This window comes from Xyrauchen texanus, chromosome 5 (genome assembly GCF_025860055.1).
Source record: "Xyrauchen texanus isolate HMW12.3.18 chromosome 5, RBS_HiC_50CHRs, whole genome shotgun sequence".
Classification (NCBI taxonomy): domain Eukaryota; kingdom Metazoa; phylum Chordata; class Actinopteri; order Cypriniformes; family Catostomidae; genus Xyrauchen; species Xyrauchen texanus.
Genome location: NC_068280.1, coordinates 7820878 through 7848371, shown reverse-complemented (window position 1 = coordinate 7848371; position 27494 = coordinate 7820878). Strand labels below are relative to the sequence as shown.

At 38.2% G+C, this 27494-nt stretch overlaps 1 protein-coding gene across 3 annotated transcripts in view; it reads right to left on the bottom strand.

Moving 5' to 3' along the window:
* The window catches only part of LOC127643491 (intersectin-1-like), an 82941-nt gene that overhangs the window by 28622 nt on the left and 26825 nt on the right, over window positions 1-27494 (bottom strand). For 2 of the 3 annotated variants that reach the window (XM_052126286.1, XM_052126288.1), the window contains exons 10-25: window positions 26561-26698; window positions 26197-26309; window positions 25739-26001; window positions 19620-19769; window positions 19364-19504; window positions 18930-19017; window positions 16572-16711; window positions 8901-9010; window positions 8594-8799; window positions 8303-8424; window positions 7785-7799; window positions 5366-5685; window positions 5007-5187; window positions 2323-2528; window positions 1885-1967; window positions 730-896 (exon numbers count right to left, since the gene is read on the bottom strand). In XM_052126286.1, the coding sequence (XP_051982246.1) occupies window positions 730-896; window positions 1885-1967; window positions 2323-2528; window positions 5007-5187; window positions 5366-5685; window positions 7785-7799; window positions 8303-8424; window positions 8594-8799; window positions 8901-9010; window positions 16572-16711; window positions 18930-19017; window positions 19364-19504; window positions 19620-19769; window positions 25739-26001; window positions 26197-26309; window positions 26561-26698 (2443 nt within the window). The remainder of the gene's footprint in view (window positions 1-729; window positions 897-1884; window positions 1968-2322; window positions 2529-5006; window positions 5188-5365; window positions 5686-7784; window positions 7800-8302; window positions 8425-8593; window positions 8800-8900; window positions 9011-16571; window positions 16712-18929; window positions 19018-19363; window positions 19505-19619; window positions 19770-25738; window positions 26002-26196; window positions 26310-26560; window positions 26699-27494) is intronic. The other variant, XM_052126287.1, reaches the window with a different exon arrangement.

Sequence of the window (27494 nt, the reverse complement as noted above, 5' to 3'; positions counted from 1 at the left end):
TTTCAAATGAAACCTATTTTAAGTTGGTCAAGACTGTAGTTACGAATATTTTGTATTAATATTTTTTTTTTAGCGTTTTACTACTGTGATGGATAATGATTATATGATGTGGTGAAATAAGTAGAATAAATGTATAAATATTATAAGAAAATCATAGATATGTAAAAAAGGTTCGAAACATTTAGAAAAGTTGACAATACTTAAAGGTGCAATATGTAACAATTTTCATGCAATATACGCCTTATTTTTTGCCAATGTGTGAACGGCTTGTAATGCAAAAAAAATTCAAATTTGCCCTTCCCAGACTTCCTAGGTTGCCTATTAAAGTCTGTAGATGGATTATTATGCGAAGGGAGCGGGTTATGCACGCTGCCGAGAGCCTTGCCTCAGTGGTTCTCTTCCGCTATTCAAAAGCGACTATCTTAGATGAAATCCAGCAAACGTCCAGCTCCCAGCACAACACCGACTCCTACACAAACTCAAAGCAAAAAAAAAACATTTATGGCTGCAGTTCACTTAACGTGAAGCGTCACTAATAACAAGGGTTTCTGAAGCTTACATACTGCACCTTTATAATAGCGGGGATTACTTCAAGTAAATTAAGGTAAAAGGGGTTTAGCTGACAAAAACAAAAAAAGAAAGTTTGGGAACCCCTGCTCTATGGAAATGTGCATATAAAGTATTTTCTTTCACTAATGATGCTTTTATAGATGGATTTCAAGTCATTACCTCAGAATCTTTTAGTTTAACATAATTGGACGGGAAAACTCCAGTCTTCCCGCTCACTGTGCCGGTCCACCAATCTCCTTCTTTCTTTGTGACTGTGATGATATCACCCTGCTGGAAGGTCAGGTCACCCTGCTCACTGCTTTCATATGTATACATGGCCACATACTCTGCAATGCCACACCAAAATCATATATTCAAAACAATTAAAAGAGGTACAAAGAAAGAGAAAGTGATAAAACTCATGAGCATATATATATATATATATATATATATATATATATATATATATATATATATATATATATATATATATATATATATATATATATATATATTGTATATACATACATACATACAGGGTTAGGAGGGTTACTTTTGAAATGTATTCCACAACAGATTACAGAATACATGCTGCAAAATGTAATTTGTAACGTATTCCATTAGATTACACCAGATCAGTAACAAATTTTAAATACTTTGATTTTTTCACTTGTTTTGACCATAAACACTCTGATCAAACTGATCTTGTTTTAAGGATTTTTAGATATTTTTACAGGAAACAAAACAAAAATTATTATAAAGAATAAAAATTTTGCCCTAATATCAAAGGTCTGACTAGAAAAAAAAGAAATTATGTTCCTACTTAAATTTTCTTGATAAAAAAATATGAACGTGTCTGGTAAAATGGGCATGTAAAATGGCTAGAAATAGCATTTTAGCTTAGCATAAATCTGACAATTTACACAAGGTTTATTTCTATTTCTTCTGCTCCAAACATACTTCAAACTTCTCTGTCTGCTCGTATAAATGTAACACATCATAAGAAAGTGTTTCACTGCTGTTCAAATGCACTTTGGATCACATCATTTATATGGATAAATGTTTTCCATCTGAATGGACGAAATATTAAATGAAACAAATGACAATAAAATGAAAAGTAATCTCTACAGTAATAAAAATACTTTTTGAATGTAACTGTATTCTAATTACCAATTATTTGAATTGTAACTGTAGTGGAATACAGTTACTTATATTTTGTATTTTAAATACGTAATCCTGTTACATGCATTTCGTTACTCCCCAAACCTGTAAATATATATATATATATATATACACGAGTGTGTGTTAATATGTGGTGTTTGTGTGATTTCCCACCTTCCCCGAGATCTGTGGGTTTGTTTGGAGAGGGGCTGGGTCTCTTAACACTGGGAGGGCTTTCTGAGGAGCCAGACTCAATACTGAAACATAACAACAGCATTCACAAGCTTAATGTCAAAATCTGAGCTAAATATCAATTTATACAATAATAATCCTACGGGCTAAATATTAAAACAGCAAACAGAACCATAAAATTCTAATTTGATTAGAATAGTGATTATAAAGGTTCTGCACAGCCTAATTACATTTTTTTTTTATATAGGGTTAGGATTGTATACAATCAGTTTTGGCACAAAAAACAATGGACAATATTCATAGGGGATTATTTTCACTTCACTGATGAATTTTCTTGTCTTTCCTATTTTCGTTTGATATGCAACTCCACTCTCAGTTCCACCCCATCCTGCTATTGATCCATCCGTCACTAATACACACCTCATAGATTTCCGGACAGGCCCAGAGATGAGTTTGACGTACGATTTGGGGAACCAGCCTCTCTGCCCCTGGACCTCCCCGAACCACCACATATCCTGCTGCTCCAGTACGGTGATCACATCGCTCTTGTTGAAGTTCAAGTGATTGTCCTTCTTTGCTCTCCACGGGTACAAAGACTGCGCCTGTAGACCCTCCACCTTCTCACCCTGAAAAAGAGATGGAGTACACTAATTGAAATCAATAATGTAAAAAAGCTAATGTAGAAAACACTAAGGGCTAATAAAATTACATTTAATATTTCTACAAGCCGTGAGCGTATTCCCGTGTAAACCTCAGAGCATGATTCAGCAGTTTACAAACTGTATGTGAGGGGTCGGCAAACTAAGGGGTAATCACTGGCACACCAGCAAAGGCGAGAGAGGACTAGACCATTTTAATCATATGACTTCCGCACCTGCATTCCAATCTATAGGTGTGATTCACCGAAAAGGACAAAATAGTTGAGCTGCTTGTGATGCGCGAATGGCTTGCACACGCAGCATGAGCCTCGTCACACTTTAATAGTGTTTAGCCTCCCATTCAGCTGATGAAAACACTCTGCATGATCATGAGGAAGGATTATATCAAGATGTAGACTGGAATGCAGGTGTGAAAAACATCAAATAAATAAAAAAGCCTGCTGCTCTCTCGCTGATGCTTGCGTGCTATTGATTACATGATTACAATGACATAATATAAGAAATATATAAGATTCCACACAATTTTGTGATCAGTAATCAAATAAGCCAATTTGTGACATTAACTGTGTTAACTCATTTTGTACAAAAGGACAGGTTTCCTTTCATTAAAGCACTTTCACAAGATGCTCTGTGAAAATTCACATGCAGGATCATGAGTATATAATAATCATTGGGTTTTGCACAACATTTTCACTCAAACTGTTATGCTTGTATCATTTGTAATTAAAAATAAATGATTCAATTAGAAAAATGCAAAATAGAAACATTTTCACAAGTGGAAAACTGCATACATTTGCATGTTTCAGCACAGCCATTGACCAGGAAAATAAAAAATGGCACTCCATGTCAAAAAGGTTGCCGACCCCTGCTGCATTGTATTAAAGTGAGAGCAAGATGCTTTGTGGAAAAAATTAATTTTTGAGTAATTTTTTTGCCTATGAATGTTTCCTCTGCTTTTTGAGAAAAGATCCTCAAGAGTTCTCAACAACTACTGTCTGATCAAGTTGAAAACTGTTTTTTTTTTTTTTCAAATGGTGATTCTTGACAATCTCTTAGGGATTTTTTATTTTTGTAACTGCTCTACAGCAGTGACACCTGTACAGTAAGTAGGATCCAGGGGGTGCACAAAAACAATTGGAATTTGCTTTGTTACAAAATGTTTGACATAAGAAAAACATAAGAGATTTTCAGATCAATTACGATCTTCAATGTAATGTAAATGACTAAATGAAGCATCTCCATATCAGTTCGGTACTGCTTAAGTGCCTGTTCAAAATATCAATGTAAATCAGGAATGGGCAACTAGTGGCCCGCCAGACAATATTAGACTGAGGATTGATTTTAGTACATTTAAAAAAGAATCATGTGAAGATTGCGCTCAGGCTAGGATGTAATTTCTGCTATCAACCTGAAGAGTCAGATTGTTCTAAACAGTTTATGTTTGCCAAAATGAGTAATAAAAACTTCAGTATCTTGCCCAACACTTCGGCATGTGGAGTCACGTGGGCCGGGAATCGAACCGCTAACTCCGCTAACCACCTGAACCACAGCCGCCCGTGTGATAATAGTTGGATTTTGGAGGTGGGGTTAAAACAAGATCATTGTTGGTAATGTGCAGACAATACAAATGAGACATTGAATTTTCTTGATAATATGTATTGTAGAAATGAAATTGCTTGTCAACTGAACATGAATTTGTTGATTTAAATGTTATATTGTACTGTATCATACAATGTATACAATCCCCCTCCACATAGATTACCCATATTTAATTATAAGCATAAGTCTGTTCTATTTGTGCAATTAACGGCACATTTTGCCTGACTGTGTTTTTGTTGCATTTGATAAACGTCATAATCACATCAGGGATGTTACAATATTAATGAAACGCATTTCTCATAAGGATAGTTCAAGCATAACATTTTAAAAAACATTTAAAAATGTATATGAACACATATAGTGTTTAGTTTAGGTGCTTCGAGTTGCCACTATTACTTGTCCACCATTAAACCATTTTTAATCCCCTTTATGCTTCCACTGGTTAATTTTAAATAAGCCGGCAGTGTGACAAATTCATTTTTAAAATAGTTTTTAAATATTACATGCAGCCTCTCAATTGAACAGGTCATAAAAAAAACTTCAAACAATTACCAAAATGTTGTTTAAACAAGGTTGGAGTATAGCATGTCACACCACAAGACTTGTTAACAACCCTTATAAGCTCTAAAAGACAAATTCAAATGTCTATCAGTGGTAATCAAACTGGATGCCACAAATGCAGCACATAGATATTAGGTTAAAAAGAACCCAAAATATTGCTTTAATAATTTCTTTAGAACTTATCAACCTAAATCTCATGTGATGTTAAAAACTACAAATCAAAAAATAGCTTAAAAGTGAATTTGGGGAAAGAGCAAGTATTCGAAAGAATAATCACACAAATACCTGTCCGAGTACAGGTGAGGGTGAGGAGCCAGAGAGAGTGGCAGGGGTGAAAGCAGAGCGCTGTCTCATCTGCCCTCCGCTGGGCACAGACAGGGATGGCTGTGAGGGTTGAGTGGGCTGAGTCGGCCACGTGTCCCACCCGTCGCTGTCCTGCTTCTCCACAGCAGAGTTAGACGGCCAGCTGAATAAATTTAAATTATCCATTTAATCAATGCAAAGTCTTTGCAAGTACACAAAAATGTTTTTTTTTTTTTTAATGTATAACTACATTTAAATGCAGATTTGCAAGCAAGTGAAGGGGAAAAAATATCAATAACCAATCAAAGAAACAAATATGTGCATAATTTCAGTAAACTTACGTAGTGCTGAAATCTGCCCAGTTACTGGATGTTGAAGACGAGGACGAGGCGGGGCCTGGAGGGGCTGTGGCTGAAGAGGGAGGGGCTATTGATGGAGGCTCTGTGGAGATTGGCTGAATGGGTGAAGCAGTAGTCGACAAGGGTGTGGCTGTCAAATGGGAGCTCAATTTAGGGGTGGAGCTAGAAGCGGCACTGGCCCTCAGACTAAGAGGAACATCAGATTCAGGGATTTTCTCTGCATAATTGGCAGGGAACCACCCAGTCTTCCCTTTGATCTCTCCTCCTAACCATCCAGGTTCACCTGTCTGAGATTCGTCCACCTGATAAGAAAAACACAGATGGAGAATGTAAATTAGAAACATAGAACATGAAAGCACACAAAGCAGAATGATTTCTGAATGATGAAGAATTATGTAATCTAAAACAACCACAACAGCTTCACTGTGAGTTTGAACAGTAAAACATACCCCTTTGTACACAATGGAGGAAAGCATACAAACACACAAATCAGAATACACAGTGCACAATCACTTTGTATGGTTTTAACATGGACTCATTTAGTTGCTGTGATTCAGAAAATGGGTTGTACACCGATCAGCCACAACATTAAAACCACCTGCTTAATATTTTGTAGGTCCCCTTTGTGCTGCCAAAACAGCGCCATTCCGCATCTCAGAATAGCATTCTGATATGATATTCTTCTCAACACAATTGTACAGAGTGGTTATCTGAGTTAACGTAGACTTTGTCAGTTCAAACCAATCTGGCCATTCTTTTGACCTCTCTAATCAACAAGGCATTTCTGTCCACAGAACTGCTGCTCACTGGATGTTTTTTGGTTTTGGCACCATTCAGAGTAAATTCTAGAAACTGTTGTGCATGAAAATCCCAGGAGATCAGCAGTTACAGAAATACTCAAACCAGCCCGTCTGGAACCAGAAATCATGCCATGGTCAAAATCACCGAGATCACATTTTCCCCCCATTCTGATGATTGATGTGAACATTAACTGAAGCTCCTGACCCATATCTGCATGATTTTATGCACTGCTGCCACACAATTGGCTGATTAAATAATCGCATGGATGACTGTTGGTGCCAGACGGGCTGGCATTTCTGTAACTGCTGATCTCCTGGGATTTTCACACACAACAGTAGCTAGAATTTACTTTGAATACTGCCAAAAACAAAAAAAAAAACATCCAGTGAGCGGCAGTTTGTGGATGGAAATGCCTTGTTGATGAGAGAGGTCAACAGAGAATGGCCAGATTGGTTTGAACTGACAAAGTCTACTGTAACTCAGATAACCGCTCTGTACAATTGTGGTGAGAAGATTAGCATCTCAGAATGCTGTTCTGAGATGTGGGTTGGTTCCGTTTTGGCAGCACAAGGGGGACCTACACAATATTAGGCAGGTTGTTTTAATGTTGTGGCTGATCGGTTTATGTGGTCATGGGTTGGCAGAAAACCCAAGATGCATCGATGAACTTGCCTCTTAAATCTCTGCAAATGACTCACAGATACGGACATGTAGCCAAATACACACACTGAGGACTTTTTTAGGAACACTATACTATTAGGTAGGGCCTCCCTTTGTTCTCAATACTTCATGGCATGGATTACATGGAAATATTCCTTTGAGATTCTGGTCAATGTTGGCATAATTGAATAACGTAATTTCTGAAGATTTGTCAGCTACACATTCATGATTTTGTGCAAAATTCTGACCCTACCATCTGTGCGCCTCAGCAGAAATCGAGATTCATCAGACCAGGCTTTTCCCACTGCAGCCTCAGCTTTCTGTTCTTGGCTGACAGAAGTGGCACCCAACATATTCTTCTGCTGTTGTTGCCCATCTGCCTCAAGGTTCAACGTGTTGTGCATTCTGAGATGCTATTCTGTTCACTACAATTGTACGGTGTGGTTATCTGAGTTTCCATAGCCTTTCTGTCAGCTCTAACCAGTCTCCGTTGATCTAATCAACAAGGCACTTCTGTCCGGAGAACTGCTGCTACCTGGACGTTTTTGGCACCATTCTGAGTAAACTACACAATGTAGTGCATGTAAATCCCAAGAGATCAGACATTACAGGTATACTTAATCCAGCCCGTTTGGCATCAACAATCATGCCAAGGTCAGATCAAATTTTTTCCACAATTATGATGGTGTGAACATTAACTGATGCTCTTGACCGGTATTTGCGTGATTTTATGCATTCAACTGCTGCCACACTGATTAGATAATGGCATGAATAAGAAGGTGCACAGGTGTTCCTAATAAAGTGCTCAGTGAGTGTATATTATGATCTCAATACAGGGCCAGTCCTAGGTCAGTGACTGAAGAACAATACAGAGAACAATAAAAAGGAAAAAGACAAGCTAGATACAAAGGTGGATGAGGGGCAGAAAACCTAGACTTACCCACTCCCCTTTCACCTTCAGGCAGAGTGAGCACAGAAAGGACAGAGGCAGGGTCAAAGGTCAGTAACTGTGTGCTCAGGTGCACAACAAGACAGAAAATCACACACACTCTGTCAAGTACACGTCAGAACTCAAATGCACACACTCTAGCGCTGAAACGATTCCTTGTGTTACCCAAAGGACTTAAATAGAAAACAGTTCTCTAAACAATTACAGTAACAGTCGAGCATACTGAATTTGTTGAACAATGTTTACTAGATATACTTTAAGATTATCAGAATATCCTGGTGCATAATTTTCCAAATAAATAAAAATGCTGAAAGATGATTATCATTTGCAATTTTTTAGATGCATCATAGAAGATTTACAAAGAAGTATGTTTAAAAAGCTAATTGGTGTATATTTTCTCCAATTAGATCATCAGAATATGCACATATTTTCTTTATTACAAAACCAGTTGTAACTAATTATCTGCTTACGCACGCGCATGCGCACACACACACACACAGCTATCTTACCATCACTATGTCTCCAGGATGGATGGTGATCTCATCATGACTGCGGGCCTCAAAGGGGTACAGCGCTCTGTAGTAGACCACTTTTACCTTCTCCTGATTAAAACCAGTCACCGGGAGTTTATCTACAACACACAAAGACAAATAAAAAAAGTTATGTGGATTTATGACACTAAGGGTCAGGACAACAACAACAAAAAAAAGCCACAAAAATCATCCAATTCATCTCTCTGACTCAAGCTAATAACAAACATAAAAATATAAATAATTAAATATTCTTTGTTCTCCTCTCACCTGCCATAGACCAATGGGACTGGCCCTGCAGTTTGCCTGGCTGTTGTGTGAAGAGTTTAGAGAGGTTGTCCTGAATGTCAGCTCTGTTTTGGTTCTCCTCTTCACTCACTCGGCTCATCCAGGCATGGGGCACAGGAGGAGTAGGAACTTTACGCAAACCATCATCTCTCCACACCGGAGACACACCCTCATCTGATCCTGACAATCTGGAGGAAAGAGAGAGAACGTTTAGTTGTTTGACTGACACTACTAAATGCTACAATCCACTGGCATCAACAAATCATATGTCACACAAATACAAACACACCTGGACTCTTGTTGCTCTGTGGACTTCCTGTCATGTGATAACTGGGTGATGTCAGCCTCCAACTCCTTTTGTTTCTGCCTCTGCTGTTTGTTGTGGATTTCTCGCAGCTCCTGTAAAGCATGATGGGATATTGGAGGATAGGTAAGGGGAAGTATAGCGGGCAACAGGGGTTGTTCAGTTTGCACACTCTCACTCAAACACATACGCGCCCAATAAGTGCCTAGCTGTGCCCTGCAGGCACTTTCGGGACAATATGTTTGAGGTCTCAGTTAAATAGTCTCTATTTTTCCAAAAATAATGGAACCATGGTACAGAATTAACACTTGTTACATGATAAATGTGACAAAAATATTTGCCTGCTACTGGCTGGTAACTTTTTAGAAGTCATTTTAGATAATAATGTTTTAATAACATTCTGCAAAATGCATTTTCATAGTTAATACAATTTCTCAGCTCACCAGGCATTGGCAGATGGCAAAATGTTAATTTTGGACCCTGATTTCAACCCTATTGTACTCTGCGGGCCATGCAGACTATATGTAATAATTTTACTAAGCTATTAGAAATTAGTGGTTGTTATTGTTTATTTTAGATTTTTAGAACTTTAAAATGATTTAGAAAATGTTAGATTCAATATATAAAAGATATTGAGGACTCGTAGGATATAGCAATACTACTTAATGTGCCCAACTATATTTTCTTAAAGATTTACAGCATTCTTGTATCCGTTCTTTTTTTTCCTCCCCTTTTCTCCCCAGTTTGGAATGCCTAATGTCCTCCAAGTCCTCGCAGTGGCATAGTGACTCGCATCAATCCAGGTGGCGGAGGATGAATCTCAGTTGCCTCCGTGTCTGAGACGTCAATCCTTGCATCTTATCACATGGCTGGTTGAGCGCGTTACCACAGAGACCTAGCACGTTTGGAAGCTTTACAATATTCTCCGTGGCATTTACGCACAACTCACCACTCACCCTACCGAGAGCGAGAACCACATTATGGTGACCACGAGGAGGTTAACCCAACGTGACTCTATCCACCCTAGCAACAGGGCCAATTGTTAGCCAAGGAAGCCTGACTGAAGTCACTAAGCATGACCTGAATTTGAATTTGCAACTCCAGGTGTGGTAGTCAGCATCATTCCTTGCTGAGCTACCCAGGCACTCTTGTAACTGTTCTTGAAATTTAAAAGTACAGTCATTAACTTTTGTCTTTGTGTCATATTGGACATACATTGACACCTTGCGGCTTGGATGGAGCATCATTTAAATCAATAGTTTTCAGTTTCAGAGACCATTGTAGAAATGTAGTATTCACAGTCAGCCATGACTACTTTAATCAATGAGTGAAAGTGTCAAATATCAGGAGGGTGTCTGTTTAGATTAGGTGTTGGCAACCTATGGTACGAAGTGGGGTAATCACTGGCACACCAGCAACGGGAGAGAGGAGTAGACTCTTTTATTTAAATAAATTCCGCACCTGCATTCCAATATACATCTTGATGTAATCCTTCCACATGATCACGCAACGTGAGCTGAATGGGAGGCTAAACAAAATGTTAAAATGTGATGAGACTGCAGTATACCCAACAGACTTGTGCAGCACGTGCAAGCCATTCACACATCACAAGCCAGCGGCGCTTCGCGTTCGGTTAATCGTGCCCACTTTGCTTTGGTCAGGCTGCATGGATGACGGCCTACATTCAGTGTTTCATTTGTTTCTTTTTGCTTTCAGAACAACACATGAAGTAATAAGAAAACACCTCTATTCATTTTTCAGATTTCCAGCTATTGACCAGGAAAATACAAAATGTCACTCATTGTCAAAAAGATGGCCATCCCCAGCCATAGACTGTACTTTACTGTTAATGTAGACTGCGCAGTCTGCGTACAGAGAGCGGCGGAACGGCAACTCTGTACATATCATAAATGGGTCATTCCTACAATTCGGTGACAATCAGACATGTTTCATCATTACAGGGACATATTAAAGATACTATTAGTCATACTGGTCAAGCTCTATTATTTTAATTTATATTAATTTCCCATATATCTTCCTATAACAGGGTGGACATGTTATGCTTGACCACATATGACTAACACCACAAAATAAAGGAAAACATAAATAAAACAATAGAGATATAAACCTCAAATAACTCAATGCAGAATGGGTGATGTAATTTCCTAGTATCATGACATAGCAATAAATCAAGGGACACACAAAAAACCTCGACTATCAGTGTTAAAATTACACATTTACCACAAATGAATACATGTTAGTCAGAGAATGTAGTATTAAACTCTTAACTGTATGTGGGGGAAACATAGAAATCCAATCATTTAGCACTTATTTTTGTCAAAGGTTTTTGAAGTTTTTGGGACATGAGAAAATGAGATTTCAATTATTTAAAATTGAACTTTTAAGCTCACAGAAGTGTGAAACATTATTAAGTCTTTATTCTTTTTAATAAGCTTAACAAAATTGTAATCGGGTGAACTTAAACAATATAAATACCACACACACACTTGTAATGGGGACTTAAATGACACAGAATTGTAGGAATTACCTATATTTACAGGCGTTCCTGTGCGAGACGTTGCTTTACATTGAAAAACAGCTGGGACGTACGCAAAAACGCGTTCACTGTGAATGTCACCTACTAAACTTACAATGAAAAATGCTTTACTACAATGACCAGGAAGAAGAGAGAAAGGGAGAGAAAAGGCTTAACATGAAAACAGTGTATTTCTCCTCGGATTAGTGTAGTTGTTTTGGCAGTAAATAGTGTTTATCATGAGGGAAATAATAATACGTTTTTCTTCCCTCTCTCTCTCTCTCTCTCAATAAAATGAAATGGCATGTCATGAATAGGTGCGTTTACTGGTGTTTTAAAATCCCAATGGTGGGAAACACTTGAATGCTATATGATTTTGACAAAATGATCTTTCTTCTCACAGAAAACTCTCGCAGACTGTCACTGATTGTCCGTATAAAGCAACAGTCGATATCTCACACAACTCACGTGAAAGGTGTGTGTTTCAGGTAAATTTATTTATTTTTGTGAAACTTTCTCAGCAGTTTGGGTGTGTAACGCTAAAATCAAGGACACATGGCATCGCATATGGATTTCATACGGAACACAATTTTTTCCCTTAATATAACACAACCGTAGATTATGGACTTCTGAAGCAGCAAAACAAGTGGGTATAAGCAAATATTGATTCTTTGAAGTCGTATACGTGCGTATGGCCCCGACTACACCACTGGTGATGTCATACCATTCCACCAATAAGCAGGTTTTCTAGAGTCAGATGTACACACCTATTGCATAAAGACTACTATGCTATAATCCCACTACGATTTTACCAGAGTCGAAACAGTTCTTGAGCCTACATTTCTGCTCAATGCTGAATGCCACATAAGCACAATTTGCATGTATTTAAACATCACAGCAAGTGGTTTGGTAACAGATACAGACTCAAGAAGGATATTGAGTTAGCCATTTGAGTGTAAAACACACACACACACACACACACACACACACATGCACACACACCGAAGCAGTGTCAGAGGCCGTCAGTGTTTAGATTTCATGAACCAGACATGTAATTTTGAATGGCTTCTAAAGTTCAAACTCTATAAATGTGAGGTTTGCTGCTTCAAACAAGTTTTACAGATACAGTTATTTATCTGATTTTATGCACTGCACTGCTGCCACACTATTGGCTGATTAGATAATCACTTGTGTATTGTTGGTGCCAGACGGGCTGGTTTGAGTATTTCTGTAACTGCTGATCTCCTGGGATTTTCATGCACAACAGTCTCTAGAATTTACTACGAATGGGGCCAAAAACAAACAAAGAAAACATCCAGTGAGCAGCAGTTCTGTGGACAGAAATACTTTGTTGATGAGAGAAGTAAACAGAATGGCCAGACTGGTTCGAACTGACAAAATCTATGGTAACTCGGATAACCACTCTGTACAATTGTGGTGAGAAGAATATCATCTCAGAATACTGTTCTGAGATGTGGGTTGGTTCTGTTTAGGCAGCACGAGGTGGACCTACACAATATTAAGCAGGTGGTTTTAATGTTGTGGCTGATCAGTGTATATCAAACCCAGAATATTCCTTTAACGTAATTATAATATCAACCCAGTCTGTGGTTAAAACAAAAAAAGAGATGATTGCAGTACTATATATACACGACGCACACTGCTTCACGCATTGAGATGCCTCGTTTTGCTTACAAAACTGATTGCATATTTTTTCACACCAAAAATGTGGACTATGGTCAAACCATTCAAGCTCAAGAACTAGTCATTCTATTCTAAAATTGTTTGTGGTACAAGCAGTCTGGAAACTGTTCAAAATCATGTGTCATGGAGAGATATAAATTGCCCCTGATGAAACTGGTGACCAGAATGTAAATGTAAAAAGTAAAGACATTGAAATAATAGAGGTTGTAATAAAAGCTAAGATTTACAAAATAATTTTTAAATTATGCATTTACGTAAATAATAATATAAATAAATAATTTAAAACATAAACAAATGATGTCCGGGTTCATGCATAAGGTAGTAAGCTTCATTGGTTTGATTGTGAAATTAATTGACAGCGCAGCACAAGGCTTGAAAGAAAAGTAGCATGATCAACCTTAAGCCGTTAATAATGGTGATTTAAGACCAGCTTTTCCATTCTCAGAAGTTAAACCTGTCCATTAGAGAAAGAGCAAAACAAGTCTCAGATCAGCGCAAAAAAAAGGAATAGCCTTTTGACGACACATTAAGGTTTAGAATAGGTACAGTGCTGCCTTTGATGGGATTCTCAAAGGGAGCTGGAGGAGGTGCAGTGAGGCATATGAACGGGGGGAACGAGATGTAGGGTGAGGTCAAAGTTCAGTGGGAGAGGAAGGGATGACCTGGAAGTAGAAGTGTATATGATTCAAACAGGCCAGCAGTGCTGCGAGACAGTCCAACACCACCTCGTCCGCCGAGCTCCCTGACTGCAAGAGACACAGATCCACCCAAACTGTGAGGGGTCAAAGGTCACACCACCACCACCATCATCATCATCATCATCATCATCTTCATCACTGTTTGTACTCAGCTCACAGTAAGTTATTCATAATCATCTTAAAGTGACAGTTTACCCAAAATTGAACATTCTGTCATTATTTACTCACCCTTGTTTCGACTACATTTTCATTTTTGGGTGAAATAATACTTTAAGTATAGAGCGAGAAACAAACGGGCCAGACACAACGTTTGAACCCTGTTTCTTGAAGTATTTCAGATTTTTAAAAGTAAAGGGAAGTAGTCAAGACACAACTGGAAGCACACTACTCTTAAAAGGATAGTAAGCCCAAAAATGAAAATTCTCTCATCATATACTCACCCTGATGCCATCCCAGATGTGAATAACTCACTTTCTTCAGCACAACATATTTGAAGAAAAATACCTTAGCTCAGTAGGTCCTTAAAATGCAAGTAGATGGTGATCCGACCTATGAAGCTCCAAAAATCACATAAACGTCATCCATACGACTCCATTGGTTAAATTAATATCTTCTAAAGCAAAACAAATCACTTTTGGTGTGTGAAAGCAATTTTTAACTATAAATCATTGCTTCCAGTCAGCAGCACTATGCGCATTCACAAGAGGGCAGAGTTCATGCCTGTCTCTCAAGTGAAATATTCGCACTGGCGTGTTACGGAAGTAATCTCAAGTTTTGCTCTCAGTTGAGACATCCAGGATGAGCACACAAATGCACCATTGTGAGTAAACAAAAACAAAAAAAGATACAAATAAAGATCTAAACAAAAATCACCAAAGCTTCTGTACAGCATTCCTTCTCCTCAGTTGTAACAGCGCCACTCTTCCGAGTGTGTCGTACGAACATCTGTTCTCACATGAACATAGGGCTAGGTATCGTTCCAAAAATTTTATATAGATATCTTGACTTCAATTCCGGTTCCTAAACGATACTTTTTTGATACCAATTTTATGAAATCGGTTTTAACAAGATTACCAACATTACCTTAAAAAACTTTAGATTTGGGAACATCTAGCATGCTACATGCTTATCACTGACATTGACGAGATTAGCCCCTTAGGTATCGAAATATAGTAAAAAAAGTACTTAAATATTTATCTTTTTCACACCAAAAGCAATCGTTTAGCTATAGAAGACATTCATTTAACCAGCAGAGTACGGATGACGTTTATGCGGACTGTCTGTTCTTTTTGGAGCTTCAAAAGTTCTAATCACAATCCACTTGCATTTTAAGGACCTTCTGATCCAAGTTATTTTTCTATTTTTCTTTAAATGTATTCTGCTTAAGAAAGTAAGAGATACACATCTGGGATGGTATGAGGGTGAGTAAATGATGATAGAATTTTCATTTGTGGGTGAACTAACCCTATAACTTCCCTTGTAAAGGGAAGCAGAAAGCACAATGCTGTGAGTAGGGGTAACAGTTTAATGGTGGAAGTTTTCTGGAGAGGGAAACAACATTTCTGGGTTGTCTATCTGTTGCCACCTCAGCTCTTCAAAGATTTGCTCCGACTGCAGGTTCTTCATCTTGGCAGCTAGTCTGATAGTACAGCCTCAAAGACTGTACCACCATGATGGGTGAAGGAGGAGGAACCACAAATAAAGTGGGCTAGCAAAGCCGCAAATACACGAAACGGGTGAGTTGGGAGTCGGTCAGCAGGAGCGGAGGATGAGGACGGTGGGGAAGACGAGGGGTGGGATGAGCAACATGCAGATACAGTGAGAAAGGAACAAGAAAACTATGACGTACTGAAAATGCTTTCCCGTTCAAACTCATTTACTCTAATTCTGACTGAACGCACAAAGACGACATGAAGAGTGTTGTCTTGGTTTTATCATAACCACTGTGTGTAGGGCAGGGTCCAAAATGAACTGAGCCATTACCAGAATATTTTTTCATTATTTCCTTGATATATAATGTTGTCCCTATGATGAAGGAATTATTTAGCTGTTTTTCTTATATATTTGCAGCAGACAGCACAGGTCAATGTGCTAAACACAGCATATCTCTGTTAAACAGCACCTCACACAAAAACTTTCAGATGTCAATTTGGTCCTAATCGTTTCTGTGCAACATGTTCTGTTCTGGAGTTATGACATTAAAACTGGCTTCCTAGATCAAGTTCTTATGGTAAATTCTCCCTAAAGGATGAAGTTGTCAGTCATTGACTTCTTGAAATGATCTTATCAAATAATAATAATAATAATACAAAATAATAATAATTCAACCACACATTATTTTGCAGTTTGGCCAACATTTACTTGCCAAAGCCAATATTTTTACTAGAGGTAGACCGATATATCGGTACCAATTACCAATCCCCTTTTTCACCCAATTTGGAATGCCCAATTCCCAATGCACTTTTAAGTCCTTGTGGTCGCGTAGTGACTCGCCTCAATCCGGGTGGCGTAGGATGAATCCTGTGAATGGCCAATAAATCTAAAAATGCACTCTCTCTCTCTTATTTCCTCTTTCATAAACTCACACAAAATGAAACGCAAAACATAAAAGTAATAAAACTATCATAAGTAACCAAGATAATAAAAACTCTGAAGGCTTTTGTCTATGCACAATAGGAGGCTGTCACTTAGTGTTCTGTTTAGATATTTCAGTGGTACCTTTAGCTGTGTGTTGAAGGCGTCAATCTCCAGTAGTTTGGAGCGCGTTTCCTTCTCCACAGCATCCAGCTGTTCTCTCAACTGCTGTTTGGTTGATTCCTTCATTTCTATGGCTCTTTGAAGACTGGACAAGGAGTCTCCTACAAAACAGAGACAATGAGATTTAGGCATTAAATATCAAGCCTGAAAAGATGATATCCTAAACCGTCCAGACAATAAAGAGCAGCTTCACTTGTCACTCATTTACACTGATGCCAATGAGTAGTAGTTTGTAATTGGAAGAAATGTAATATAAAAAAAAAACAACCTTTACAGTATTTTGACACTTAAGGTACACTTCAAAATGTATTAATTGTATTGCATTAAATAGCAAAATATCAAACCCAGTAGATGTGGGTAAATATACAGATCTTCATTTGAACGATCTCGATATTGATTCTTAAATGCAAAGATCGATCTTCTATTCTATGCACAGCCCTCTAAAAATCGATATATTTGGCAACTGGCTGGTAAATGTTTACCTTTCATTCACCACTAATTGTGTGGCATAGTGGCGAAGCATTCAGCAGCGAGATCCTTTCATTGCGTGTTGAGAGTAAAAGTTGTTCTGTTTAATGTGTGTCCAAAGATGAGATCCACGAGACACATTTGCCATTGAATAATGTCTCTTTAATACCCTTTCATTATGCTTGGAACTGAGGCCAAACAGTTCAATTTTCATTTCATCAGACCAGAGAATCTTGTTTCTCAGTCGGAGAGTCCTAGGTGCTTTTTTATGCGATTTGCACTAAGAGGAGGCTTCCGTCTGGGCACTCTGCCATAAAGCCAAGATCAGCAGAGTGTTGCAGTAATGGTTGCCATTGTTCTTCACACATGATCTCTGGAGCTCAACCAGAGTGACCATCGGTTCTTGGTCACCTCTCTTACCAATGCCATTCTCCCCGATTGCTCAGGTTGGCCACGCGTGAGTTCTAGGACGAGTCCTGGTTGCTTCCAACTTCTTCCAATTAAGAATTATGGAGCCCAATCAATTGAATTTGCCACAAGTGGACAAGTGGATCAAAGTGTAGAAACATCTCAAAGATGATCCAGAGAAATAGCATGTGATCAAGTGTCATAGCAAAGGGTGTGAATACTTATATCAATGTGATATATATATTTTTCTTCTTTTTAACAGATTTGCAGTTATGAAAAATCAGTTTTTTGCTTTGTCATTACGGGGTATGGAGTGTAGATTGAAGTGAAAAAAAATATTTAAAGCATTTTCGCATAAGGCTGCAACATAACAAAATGTGAAAAGAAATGAAGGGGTCTGAATACTTTCTGAATGCACAGTATTTAAGTATTTAAAAACAAAAAACATGCAATAAGCCCACTTCTCAAGCAAAACATTTCACAAAAATGCATTCATTAGGCTCTATATCATAAACCAATTGATCATACAGATCAAAATTAAGATAAAAACTATTTGGACACTTGCTGATTGAAAAACATGTCCATAGATAATGTGGTTACTCTGCTACTTGAGGGAACAGTAATTATGACAGTTCACAGTTTTTATTTTAAGTGTTACAAATTCTTTATGTGGGTGCGTTAAGGGCGAGGACTTTGAACAACGCCTTAAATTGTGTCTTGAATTTCAAGCTTGAATTTCCAGTCATGTTGGGCTGATCATCAACATTTAATCTGACCAATTTATGACAGAAACCAAATGAGGTGACAATAATGGCAGAACGTAGAACCTCAGGTGTTATCACCTCACAGACATTGACATTTATGCATTTGGCAGACGCTTTTATCCAAAGTGACTTACAGTGCCCTCACTAAAGGGACAATCCCCCTGGCGCAACCTGGAGTTAATTTCCACTAGCAAATAGGATTAGATTTTTATATAATGTATAAACGGTCCCAAAGAGACATGGATCACGTGTGAATGAAAATATATGTGTTTTAAAGTGTGTACCAACTCCAAGCTCGATTCTATGCAGAATATCCCATTTCATATAGCATTAATTTTGGTTTTTAATAGCATTCAAAATATCTGATTATTTTGCCTGTGGAAAATTCAATAAATATATTTAAAGCATAGTTTGCGAGACAACAAATGGGCCAATTTGTCAGACTCACAATTTAGCATAAAACTAGTCAACGTCTTTCACAGAAATGATCTATTAATAGATTGTTTATCCACTTGGACTCAACAGGCCACCTATATATTGATGAAGCATAGTCTTTCATAGACTGCTTCAAAATTATTTATGCTGGACGTTCTTTCTAGCCCAGTTCTACTGTGAATATTTGAACGGGAAACTGGCCAAGAGTGCTGGATCTTTAAAGCGTGGAGGAATGTGTCCTTACTGTGCAGACTATTCTGCTGAACCTGCTTCAGCTGGTCATTCAGACACTGTTTATCAGGAATCAACCGACTCAACCACTGCTGGGACTCCTGAGAAAGAGAGCGATAAAGAAAAGAGACATAAAATACAGTGATCACTTGAGCTAAAACAAAATATCTTTGATATCTTTATTGGGTGTATATGTGTTTGTAAACATGTATGTAGAATAATGAATGGATGGATGTAAACCAGTGTATCCTGTACTGCATGCAATGTGCAAAAAACTTCCCAAAGTCTGCTGCTAACCGTAACGTAACACCACAAATTGGAGAGAAGGGACTCATTTAAATAATGTGAAAACTGAAAGGAAGCACTGACTTGTGCTGATGCTCCTGTATGAGGTGTGAGACAGAGGATTGAGTGAGGGAAGTGAGGAATAAACAGACAAATACAAACCTGCAGCTGCTGTTGGAGGCTGGTGATCTCTGCAATGCGGAGCTCTCGCGTCTTATTTGTGCTCTCGATCTCGTGTCTCTGAGCAGAAAGTCGGAAACGAATGTCTTGCAGTTTACCCTCCAACTGAGTCTTCTTGTCATTCTGCAGGAAAAAGATTGCAAGAACAACAGAGAAAGAGGAATCAAACTATCCAATTCAAAATGTGGTGACATTCAACAGAACAAATGTAAGTGTTGAGCTTATGAAGTGTATGTACCAGAGCCTCCAGTTCAAACTCGAGTGTTTTCTTGCGGGCTTTGAGCAGGACGATGTTCTCCTGCTCTCGGTTTCTCTGAGTGAGCAGCTCCTGTCGACGTGCTCTTTCCCACTCTAACTGACGCTGACGCTCCAGCTCACGCTTAGCAGCCTTCACATACAACAAACACAGGGTTACACACACCGATCAGCCACAACACTAAATCCACCTGCCTAATATTGTGTTGGTCCCCCTCATGCCACCAAAACAGCGTCATCCCGCATTTCAGAGCAGCATTCTGAGATGATATTCTTCTCACCACAATTGAGTGGTTATCTGAGTTACCATATACTTTGTCAGTTCTAACCAGTCTGGCAAATCTGTTGGCCTCACTTATCAACAAAGCATTTCAGTGCACAGAACTGCTGCTCACTGGATGTTTTTTGTTTTTGGCAGCATTCAGAGTAAATTCTAGAGACTGTTGTGCATAAAATCACAGGAGATCAGCAGTTACAGAAATACTCAAACCAGCCTGTCAGGCACCATAAAACATCCATGCAATTATCTAACCAGCCAATCATGTTGCAAAGCAGTTCATTGCATAAAATCATGCAGATATGGGTCAGGGGCTTCAATTAATGTTCACATCAACCATCAGAATGTGAAGAAAATTTTATTACAGTGATTTGGACAGTGGTGGACATTTGGATTGTTGGTGCCAGACGGGCTGGTTTGAGTGTTTCTGTAACTGCTGATCTCCTGGGACTTTCATGAACAACAGTCTCAGTTGCAGAATAGTGCCAAAAACAAAAAACATCCAGTGAGTTGCAATTCTGTGGATGGAAATGCCTTGTTGATGAGAGAGGACAACAGAGAATGGCCAGATTGGTTAGAACTGACAAAGTCTACGGTAACTCAGATACCCACACCGTACAATTGAGGCAAGTATAGCATCACAGAATGCTATTCTGAGAGCCGGGTTGACTCTGTTTTGGTGGCACGAGGGGGACCTACACAATATTAGGCAGGTGGTTTTAATGTTATGGCTGATCGTTGTGTATACTTACAGTACATTACAACTTTCACAAGTGCAACACACTGATATTTAAGGTAAGACGAGGTCATTTGCATATAGAAGTCTTAAATGATAAAGGCATACAGTAGCTAAAACAATCAACTAGCACCTGTGGCCCTTAAAATATAAGCCTAAGGGCAACTTAGGCATAACTAAGTTTTAAAAGCTTTTTTTTTTTTTTTAAAGAACTTTGAAGGTCCAAAAAGTATACAAAGTCAGCATAAAAATATACAACTCCAGTGGTTCAATCCATGTATTTAGAAGCAATATGATCTGTGTGGGTGAGAAACAAAATTGAAGTTCTTTTTTAACTATAAATTCTCCACCCTGCCTAGTAGGTGGCGATATACACAAAGAATGTGAATCGCCAAAAACAAAAAAAGAATGTGAACGTGGAGAATTTTAGTAAAAAGGACATACAGTAATACTGATCTGTTTCTTACCCACACCTATCATATCGTTTCTGAAGATATGGATTTAACCACAGCAGTCATACTGATAACTTATGCTGCCTTAATATGCATTTGGACCTTCAAAGTTCTAACCACCATATTTGCTTGTGTTCTGGAGAAGAAAAAAAGTCTGGGCTACGGATTAAAATTGTGAGATAATTTTTATTTCTGGGTGAACTACCCCTTTAAGAGCTGTAAAGTTGTCTAAATCGCCCTTTTAGAGTCAAGTCATTTTCATTTGTATAGCGCTTTTCACAACACACATTTCAAAGCAGCTTTACAGAAAATTATGCTTTTACAGAAAAGGCTGTAATATAGTAAGATATTCAAGTCATAATAGTCTCCGTGATGTCGTCATGGAGGAGTGGAAGAGGACTCCAGTGGCAACCCGTGAAGCTCTGGTGAACTCCATGCCCAAGAGGGTTAAAGCAGTGCTGGAAAATAATGGTGGCCACACAACATATTCACACTTTGGGCCCAATTTGGACATTTTCACTTAGGGGTGTACTCACTTTTGTTGCCAGCGGTTTAGACATTAATGGCTGTGTGTCGAGTTATTTTGAGGGGACAGCAAATTTACACTGTTATACAAGCTGTACACTCACTACTTTACATTGTAGCAAAGTGTCATTTCTTCAGTAAGATAAAATCAAATATTTACAAAAATGTGAGTGGTGTACTCACTTTTGTGAGATACTGTAATGCCAATATTAGTTATTTCTGTGTAGTCCAAGACAAGATTTAAAATTAGTAAACTAAGTAAGTGTTTGGGGCCAATATTAACACAAAGCTTTTGTATTAACTGTAAGATTAACGACCAATGTCTACAATGTTTACATTCTTATTTAACTGCAGTAGCGCAAACAGACACATTGTCCTTTGACATTTGGCTGACTTATTATCTATGTATTCTTCTTTAAGTGTGCAGTCCATCTTTTCACCAAGGTGATGCAGGCAGAGGTCAGTAAGGTGCACTGCAGTTCGACTGTAAGCTTGTGGCAGATTAATTTCCGATGGAATCCATCTTAAGTCCAAGTTTCAGGCAGTGTCCAGTGAAGTATCCCATGTCTGACGGTTGGTGCTGGCATCATTTCATCCTATGTGAAGTCCATCGTAGTAGACAGAAGTGATATCTGGCTGGCACTGGCTGCAGTTATTTGTCACCACTCAGCAACACGTAGTAGTGGGAGCTGGATCTGGCAGGCTCTGGTAACCTCAAGATATGTATCCCGAGGTTAAGAGAGAGAAACATATAGAATAATATTAGCGTATATGCCTTTCACTTTAAAACATGATTATAGAGTATGAGAAGTGTTTCCGGTTCCGGTAGACCTAAATAATGCAGCATAACTACGAGATCATAGATAAATTAGGTGGTGTATGTCTGGCTTAGAAAATAAAAAATAATTGAGTCTTTAGTCTAGACTTAAATTGAGTGAGTGTTTCCAGAGTCATCTTCCGAAGACTATTCCATAGTTTAGGAATATAGCGTGATAGAAGGACACATAAGCACTCTGTAGCTATACCATTCAAAGATTTGTAAGTGGTTAGAATTATTTTAAAATGAATATGAAATTTAACAGGTGTAGCGACGTTAAGATTGGGCTGATATGATAATATTTTTTGGTTTAAGTCAGCACTCTAGCTGCTGCATTTTGAACTAACTGAAGTTTATTTATGACACCTGCAGGACATCCTCCCAGCAATGCATGGCAATAATCTAGTCTTGAATCATGAACGTATGAATTTGCTTTTGTCAGTAGAAGGACATTTCTAGCCATCCAATTTTTATATCATTGATACACTCTGCTAACTTGGAGAAATTTGAAATTTAGTCAGGTTTTGAGGAAATATAAAGTTGGATATCGTATGCATAACAGTGGAAAGTTATTCCACGATTCTTAATAATATCTTGCAAGGGAAGCATATATAAAGGAGAAAAGCAGAGGCCTTAAAACTGATCCCTGTGGTATTCCAAACTTAACTTTAGTTAGTTTGTCAATTCCTTGTTTACACAAAGCGGTAGCGGTCAGATAAATAGGACCTAAACCAAGCTAATGCAAGTCCACAAATGCCAACATAATTCTCAAGCCTATTCAAGAGAATTTCATGATCTATGGTGTCAAAGGCTGCACTAAGATCTAAAAGCACTAGAAGAGAATTGCAGCCACGATCAGATGATAAGAGCAAGTCATTTGGGAAGTCATTTGACACTGATAAGTGCAGTCTCTATACTGTGATCTGGCCTAAATCCTTAGTGAATTCTTCATATATACCTTTCTTTTTTCTTTTTTTACTTGACACTACCGTTTCAAGTATTTTCGACATATATGGGAGAGTTGAGATCTCTCTATAATTAGCCAACTATCCAGTATCAAGCTTCTTGATAAGTGGTTTAATAACTGCAATCTTACATTTTATTGGGACATGCCCTAAGGATAATGAGGAGTTAATAATATTAACTTGATGGTCTGATATTACAGGAAACACCTCTTTTAATAGCTTGGTCATTATTGAATCTAACATTATGTTGTTGATTTTGATGTTTTGGTAAGTTTGTTTAGCTCTTCCTGTCCTATGACAGCAAAGGATTGAAGTTGCTTGTGGGGAATAATATGAGACACTGTCTTCAGAGTTGCTATTGCAGATGGCTGTATAATTCCAATTTAGTTTTGATGATTTAAATTTTATTATGAAAGAAATATATAAAGTTTTTACTACAGTGCTGCGATGGAAAATCTGGTTCAGTTGAAACTTTATTCTTTACTAATGTATCCACAGTACTGTATAAACACCTAGGATTATTGCGGTTATTTTCAATGAGTTAGCTAAAATATTTTATTAAAAATAATAAAATATAAAAGCCCTGGCAGCTTTTAGAGCATTTCTGTAGCTACAGACACTATCATTAAATGCACAACGAAACTCAACACAACACGTACTCTTCCACTTGTGCTCCATTTTTCAAGCTGCACTTTTGAGAACATGAGTGTGTTCATTATACCATGGTGTGTAGCTTTTCTCTATAAAATGTCTTTAATCGAGGGGGCGACACTATCAAGAGTGCATCTATATTTTCTGTGATTAAATTAAGTTATTCTAAATTTTTTGGTTTACTGTGTCTTCTGAGACAAATCTGGAAGGTTATTAGTGAAGCTATCTTTAGTGGTTGACAGAATAGTTCCACCCAATCGATAAAGCGGCATAGATTGAGTGACCTTTGCTAAGCGCAGCACACAAGAGATGAGGTAATGATCCGAGATGTCATCACTCTGTGGCAGAATTGCTTTATAATCAACAACAATTCCATATGACAGAATTAAACCTAAGATATGATTATGCCGATGAGTTGATCCTATCATCACATTTTATCTGACCTCAACAGAGTTGAGAATATCAATAAATGCTAATCCCAGTGTATCATTTCCTTAATCTATGTGAATGTTGAAGTCACCAACGATTAAAGCTCTATCCACAGTAACAACTAGATCTGACAAAAAAAAGAAATCTGCAAATTCTCTAAGGAAATCAGAATATGGCCTTCAGTGACACTAATCAACTATAAACCTCATCACCATGATGAGCAAGGATGAGCATATTACAGTGTCTGAAATAATTCAAACACCTTTAACATTATCTTTAGTGATATCTGACTGGCAAGACCGGACATTGTTAATGCCGACATGAATAACAATCTTAGAAAATCTACGTTTGCCATTAGCCAGCACTAATTTGATTTGATTTGCATTTTACTGTGATGGCTGGAGTTTCTATTTCCATGTTCAATACAATAGAATCACCTATAACCAGGGCGTTTCCAACAGGCTTCTAAGTGGGTGCATCACTGAGTAGGTAGAATCTATTGAATATCCTAATAGTAACGGGAGAGAGGTAATGTTTTGCCCTACGAATATGCTGCTGAGACATCAACTTAATGCCCTGCTGCAGGGGCTCTACAGCCAGAAATGTAGTGTGATGCTCGCTGTACTAACAGAATATAAAGCAATATCTAAAGACTTCTCTTTCTCACTGACATCCACTAGCATTCGGATCCATCTCTAACACATTAATCTTCTCTGTCAACCTGACTAATTCCTACATTTATCACATGGAAATCCCTCAGAGCTGACAGATGAAGCTATCATAAACATGTGGCATGCAGTGCAAGTAAGCAATAACGTGTGCTGATGCTATGACTTACCGCAATTGTTTGGTGTGGTGCTTCTCGGGCAGCGTGGGTTTGAGATCGATGTGAATCCCTCACACAATTGTTTGCTGTTATGGTGGTTTTTGATAAGTAGTGATGGGTGCACGCGATGAAATTAACGTAGTTTAATCACAATAAAAATAGAAGTGGATGCGTGCAGAAAAATGCACGCAGTTCAATCGTGATAAGAGAATAATGTGGAAAAACCGATGCATGCTGAAAAATGGCAGAGATTAAAGATTAACAATGAAAACAGAAAGATAAGCAATGCTAAAAAGGCTAGCAGGCTACAAACACAGACTCGAGCTAGGCGCCAGGTGGAACTACTTTTCTACACAGATGAAATTGACATGGTTATGACAGGGGTTGAAAGATTGGGGACAAGTGATGGGTTCTTTCTTATCACCTCTCTTCTTTCAATCTCTTTGCGTCTCTCCTCCTCCCTTTGTCTTTCCAGCTCTCTCTGTCTCTCTAGCTGTTTGTCCAGCTCCTGTTGTCTGCGTCTCTCCTGTTCCAGTCGTTCTCTTTCTTTTCTTTCCTGCTCCTCTTTCTCCAGTGCCGCCAGTCTCTCCTGCTCTTTCCTCTGCTGCTCCAGCAGTGCTTGCCGACGTTTCTCCAGCTCAAGGTTTCCACGCTCAAAGTTCTCGCGTTTCTTATCCTCAAATGTGACTGCGAGAGTTCAGAAATATGATTTTAAGACATTTACACAAAAGAAATAAATGTAGCAGTTCCCTGTGCCAGATGACCAAAAAAAAAAAAAAAGATACATTGGTGCTCAGGATCGAGACCACAAATATTTAATGTGGTGGCTAATAAGTGAATTTCCCTGAGAAAATTATTCAGCATTGACCTTTGACACCTCACCTGGAAGTTTTTTCTCTAGCTCTTTCTCTTCTTCCTCCCCAGGCTCTTCCTGTGACCGTAGGTCTGTAGAGTGCATACTGGTCAGAGACACTCCACTACCTGAACGAATTCTCCTATACAAAACCACAAAGAACCAAATATACAGTTATGTCAAGTGAAATCAAGTGAATGTAAGCCACAAAGAAACACATATTTACAAGCTGACCTGTAAATGTAACAATTTCCATAATTGCAATAAAAATTCATTAAACTTTTAAAACAAAAGAGACTGCATTTAATTCTAAACATGCTGATAATTGATCAAGTGGTTTAGTGAAAATGTCTTTGCGTAAGGAAAGTTTGTGACGTTTGTTGCGTCTCTCACCTAAATGTTGGAGGTATAAGGTCAGGGGTCAATAAAGGGGGGAGGGGCAGACCAGACATGGCCATGTCAATCAAGTGCATGGCCAGAATAAACTCCTCTGCTGTCAACTTCCCATCCTGGTCTATATCTGACAGGTTCCTATAGAGAGAAAGAGGCAGTGCATGTCAAAGGCAATACAAAAAATCTCAAGAACAGTATGTTAAAACAAAATCAGTCTGACGAATTTATAACAGAAGCCAGATAATAATCCTTGGGCCAGATCATCTCAAGTGGTCAATACAGGCTACTTGACCAATTTTTATTTTTTAATGATTACATATATGTATTGGTATTGCAAAATCACCAAATTTTTATTTGCATTTTTCTTGGTTTAACCACAACGGCCATCTTTGTGTCATGACACACAAAAGTGTGGTTATACAGCTGTTTACGGAAACCTCAATATCTCTTCTCAGGATGGTCATAGCTCCTTGTAACAAAAACTGACCTCTAGAGCACATTACAAGGTTCATGAACATATATAAACATTTGACACATTCTTGTTCCTTGGATTTAGATCTTAAGTCCTATTTTAATGCTCAAGAATGCTAAAAGTTCCACTTTTAGGGTCAATTTATAATGGGAAGGGGTCGAGTTTCAGTCTGAATTTTTTTAGGGGCTACCTAGGTAAGTATAGTGTGCATGCAGAACATTTCAGGTTTGAGACTTCTTGAGGTGTTTTAAAAAAATATATATGTTTATTGGGGCGAGAAAGAAACATTTATATTAAATTCTTCTCACATTCGGGTTGAATATCTCTGGTGGGGGACCAGATGCAGGATTGTGCTGCTTTGGCGGCACAAGGGGGACCTACACAATATTTGGTAGGTGGTTTTAATGTTGTGGCTGATCGGGTCCCCCACCAGAGAAATTGCACTTTCTCTCACTCGGGAAA